Below are 5,033 nucleotides of genomic sequence, written 5' to 3' on the forward strand. Positions count from 1 at the left end.
GTTCCCGCGCGCGGGCTGGGCGGGGCGCGGGAGCGAGGCCGGGGGTTGCAATCCCGTTGCCGGTCCCCGGTCCGGTACGGGGGCAACACTGAGGGTTGCGATCCGTTGCCGGACACGAAAAAAGACAAAAAGGAAAAAAATAAAAATAAAAAATAAAGTGATTATAGACATATCACTGAATAAATAGCTATCATACGTTAACTGTTTTTGCTACTCTTGTTCTTTGTTCCTATTTTGACTTCCACACTTTCCCTACCTTTTGTGGTTTTAAATTAGCATTTTATATCATTCTGTTTTCTCTCCTTTCTTAGCATATCAATTATACTTCTTTTTTTTTTTTTTTTGTCTTTTGTCTTTTTCCGTGTCCGGCAACGGGATTGCAACCCCCGGTGTCGCTCCCGCGCCCCGCTCAGCCAGTGAGCGGGAACCGGTCTGTATGTGGGATCCGAACCCTCGGGCGGGAGCGCCGCCACGCTTCCCAAGCGGCGCACTTATCCAGTGCGCCACCGGGCCGGCCCATCAATTATACTTCTTTTAAAAATATTTTAACTGGTTGCCGTAGAGTTCACAATATACATTTACAACTAATCCAAGTCCACTTTCAAATAACACTAAACAATTCCATGGGTAATGCAGACACTATATAAAAATATTCCTAATTTCTCTCTCCCATCCCTTATATGAATGCTGTTATTCATTTCACTTATACATAAGCATACATATGTACATATGAAAAAATAAGCATATACATATACATAAGCATACATAATCAAATACACTGTTGCTACTTTAAACAAACTTTTACCTGTTAAATCAGCTAAGAATTTTAAAAGGTTTTGTTACCTTCACTTATCCTCTAATGCTCTTCCTTTCTTTATATTGATATGAGCTTCTGACCTGTATAATTTTCCTTCTCTCTGAAAAACTTAATATTTCTTGCAAGACAGATCTACTAGCAACAAATTCTCTCATTTGTGTTTGTCTGATAAAATCTTTATTTACCCTTCATTTTTGAAGCATAATTTCTCAGGTACAGGATTCTAGGTTGGTGTTTTTTTTCTATCAGCACTTGAAATATTTCATTCCACTCTCTTCTTTCTTGCATGGATTCTGAGAACTCAGATGTAATTCTTGTCTTTATTCTTCCACATGTAAGGTGTTTGTTTCCTCTGGATTCGATTTTTTAATCTCAAATTTCTGATGTTCGAAAATAATATTCCTCAGTGTATTTTTTTGGTTTTCTGGGTGGAGGGGGGTTGTGGTGGTGGTTGTTTGGCATTTATCCTGCCTGGTATTCTCTGGCCTTCTTGGATCAATGGTTTGGTGCATGACATTAATTTGCAGAAACTCTCAGTTATTATTACTTCAAATATTGCTTTTCTTATTTCTGTCACAATGTTTTTTATCTCTGGCATTTTTTTAGTTTCTTAGAATTTTCACCTCTCTGCTTACACTGCCCATCAGTTCTTACATGCTACTTACTTTATGTATTAGAGCTGTTAGCATATTAATCATAGTTGTTTCAAATTCCAAGTCTGATAATTGCAATATATCTGCCAAATGTGAGTCTGGTTGTGATGTTGCTCTTTCTCTTCTGTGTTTTTTTCCTTTTAGTTGCCTTTTGTATTTTTGGTGGTTGATTTTTCTTGATAGCCAGTCATATTGTACTGAGTAAAAGGAAATGTAGTAAATAGAACTTTAGTTGTGTGGTGGTAAGGTGTCAAGGGAGTGGAAGTGTTCTATAGTCCAGTGATTAGGTCTGTCTTTCGGTGAGCTTGTGCCCCTGGACTATGAACTTCACAATTACTTCTGTTTTTGCCCCCTCAGGTGGGACAGGATGGCTGGAGGGGACTGAAGTTTTGTACTTCCCTTCCTCAAGGTAGGTTAGGCTCTGATAAAATTCCAGATTAGGCTCTTGTAAAATTTCTCTTACGTGCAGGCCTTGTTAAGAACAGAATAGCCTTGCATATTTCAGAACTGTTACTTTCCCCCTCCCCTGCAAATAGCATGAGGGGATTTTTCTCCAATATTCTCTGTGGTAGTGCTCCTGAAGGTAAAACTCACGAAAGTGTTGGGTTCCCCATAAGACTTGGGTCCTTCTAGAGTTGTTAACTCTCTGACTTGTCTGCACTGACCCTCCAAAAACTCATCCCTGGTGGGGATGTAAAACGGTAAAGCACCTTTAGAAAATAATTTGTCTATTTCTTATGAGATTGTATCCATTTATTTATAAGACCCAGAAATCACATTCTTAGGCATTTATCCCAGAGAAACGGAAATTTATGTTCACAGAAAAACCTATGCACAAATGTTCATAAGCAGCTTTATTTTTAAGCCGAAGACATTTTTCCTTAGGGTTTCCTTCTCATAATAATTTTACAATTCAGAACAAGGTTGAGCTCACATTAATTCTATTAGAATGTTTTGTTCCAAAATTATTTATCTAATGCTTAGTAAGAGATAAAGATGAAGAAAGAGTTATATGCTATATTTGTAAAGTCTTCCTCTCATTTGAATTCTGTAATAGTATACCAGTAAAATAAATAATGCTAACAATAACATTAAACATGAACTGTGCATTACAAATTGTTCTAAGGATTTACATGTATTTACTCCTTTATTTTGCTGAACACTATAATGAGGTATATGATACTAATGTTTTAAAAATAAGGAAAATGAAATAAGCAGGGGTTAAATAACTTTCCCAAAGGTACACATAGGTAGCAAATTGTGGGACTCAGATAATGCTGAACAAAAGAATGTACATTAGCTAGAGACCTTCCCACATTCTTTACATCTTGGGATTGTGCACCAATGTGAACTCATTCATGTCTAACATGGATTGAAATGTGATGGAAGATGATTCTGCATTTACATTAATCCAGCCTTTCTTTACTTTGAATTCTCCTAAGTTAGTAATTAGCTACAGTAAAATAAAGATCCCACATTCATAATTGGAATTTTCTGATATTCCAAAGATGACTTTCATGGGTAAACAGGTAAAGGATTTCCTGAATTAACTTTTTCATATAGTTTTCCTCCATTATGCAGTTTCTGATGTTGAGTGAGGTGTGAATGACGTCTAAAGTTCTTACCACATTCATTACATTTATGAGGTTTCTCACCAGAATGAATTCTCTGATGTTGTGTAAGTTGTGAGCCACGATTAAAGGCCTTCCCACATTCATTACATTTGTATGGTTTCTCACCAGTATGAATTCTCTGATGCTGAGTAAGATGTGAGCCACGAATAAAGGCTTTCCCACATTCATTACATTCATAGGGCTTCTCACCAGTATGAACTCTCAGATGGTAAGTTAGCTGTGAGCAACGAATAAAAGCCTTACCACATTCCTTACATTCATATGGTTTCCTACCAGTATGAAAACTCTGATGTAGAGTAAGTTGTGAGGCACAGAAAAAGATCTTCCCACACTCTTTGCATTCATAGGGATTCTCATCTGTATGAATTCTCTGGTGTTGAGTCAGTTGCGAGCCATAAATAAAGGTCTTCCCACACTCTTTACATTCATAGGGTTTTTCACCAGTATGGATCCTTTGATGCTGAGTAAGATGTGACCCACGAATAAAGGCTTTTCCACATTCCTTACATTCAAAGGGTTTTTCACCAGTGTGAATTTTTTGATGTTCGGTAAGTTGGGAGCCACGGATAAATGATTTCCCACATTCTTGACATTCGTAGGGTTTCTCACCAGAATGAATCCTCTGATGTCGAATAAGCTGTGAGCTATAGTTAAAGGCCTTTCTACATTGTTTACATTCATGTGGCTTCCTACCTGTATGGATCCTTTGATGTTCAGTAAGTTGTGAGCCACGAATAAAGGACATCCCACAATCTTTACATTTATAGGGTTTTTCACCAGTATGAAATCTATGATGGACAGTAAGTTGTGAACCATAGCTAAAGGCTTTCCCACATTTCTTACATTCATAGGGTTTCTCACCTGTATGAATTCTCTGATGTTCAGTAAGTTGGGAGCCACGAATAAAGGCCTTTCCACATTCCTTACATTGATAGGGTTTCTCTGCAGTATGAACTCTCTGATGGTAAGTAAGTTGAGAGCCACGAAAAAAGGCCTTCCCACATTCATTACATTTATAGGATCTCTCCCCAGTATGAATTATTTGATGCTGAGTAAGATGAGAACTACGAATAAAGGCCTTTCCACACTCTTTACACTCATACGGCTTCTCCCCGGTATGAATTCTTTGATGATAAATAAGTTGTGAAGCACAAATAAAGGCTTTTCCACATTCCTTACATTCATAGGATTTTTCAGCAACATGAACCCTCTTATGGTAAGTAAGTTGTGTGCTGTGAATAAAGGCCTTTCTGCATTCTTTGCGTTCATGAAGTTTTTCATCGGAATGAATTTTCTGATGTTCAGTCAGCTGGAAGCCATGGATAAAGCACTTTCTGCATTCTTTACACTCATAGGCTTTCTCAGTAGAATGAATTCTCTGTTGTAATGTACGGGATGTGGTCTGACTAAAAGTGGGAATTTCTTCATAGGTGATTATTAGTTGCCTGAAAAGTCCCTCTTTATTTACCAATTGGCCTTCAAACTGGTATCTGCATTCCCTATTGCCTTGAAAACTTTTCCATTCACAGTTATGGCTTTTAAGTTGTTGCATTATCTCCCATCGTTTTGACTCTGTTTCATAAATTTCTCTTTTTGAAGATAATTTCTTGGTGTCACACCTGGTTTCCCAGTCTGTAAGAAAACAAGAAAGTCAATAAATGCTACTTTCATATTCCTGGAAATGAAACTTCTGGGGCCGGCCCGGTGGCGCACTGCTATAGTGCACCACTTGGGAGTGCGGTGGCGCTCCCGCCAAGGGTTCGGATCCCACATACAGACCGGTTCCCGCTCACTGGCTGAGCGAGGTGCGGGTGTGACATGGAGGGTTGCGATCCCGTTGCCGGTCCCGGTCCGGTATGGGCGCGACACTGAGGGTTGCAACCCATTGCCGGACACAAAAAAAGACAAAAAAAAAAAAAAAAAAAAAAA

At 38.5% G+C, this 5,033-nt stretch overlaps 1 protein-coding gene across 7 annotated transcripts in view; it reads right to left on the reverse strand.

Moving 5' to 3' along the window:
* Positions 1–2,208: 2,208 nt before the first annotated feature.
* The window catches only part of LOC103608196 (zinc finger protein 571-like), a 55,228-nt gene continuing 52,403 nt past the window's right edge, over positions 2,209–5,033 (reverse strand). For all 7 annotated transcript variants that reach the window (XM_008592642.1, XM_008592643.1, XM_008592640.1 and 4 more), the window contains one exon: positions 2,209–4,736. In XM_008592642.1, the coding sequence (XP_008590864.1) occupies positions 2,986–4,736 (1,751 nt within the window). In that variant the 3' untranslated portion in view covers positions 2,209–2,985. The remainder of the gene's footprint in view (positions 4,737–5,033) is intronic.

Source organism: Galeopterus variegatus, unplaced genomic scaffold (genome assembly GCF_000696425.1).
Source record: "Galeopterus variegatus unplaced genomic scaffold, G_variegatus-3.0.2 Scaffold8133, whole genome shotgun sequence".
Lineage (NCBI taxonomy): Eukaryota > Metazoa > Chordata > Mammalia > Dermoptera > Cynocephalidae > Galeopterus > Galeopterus variegatus.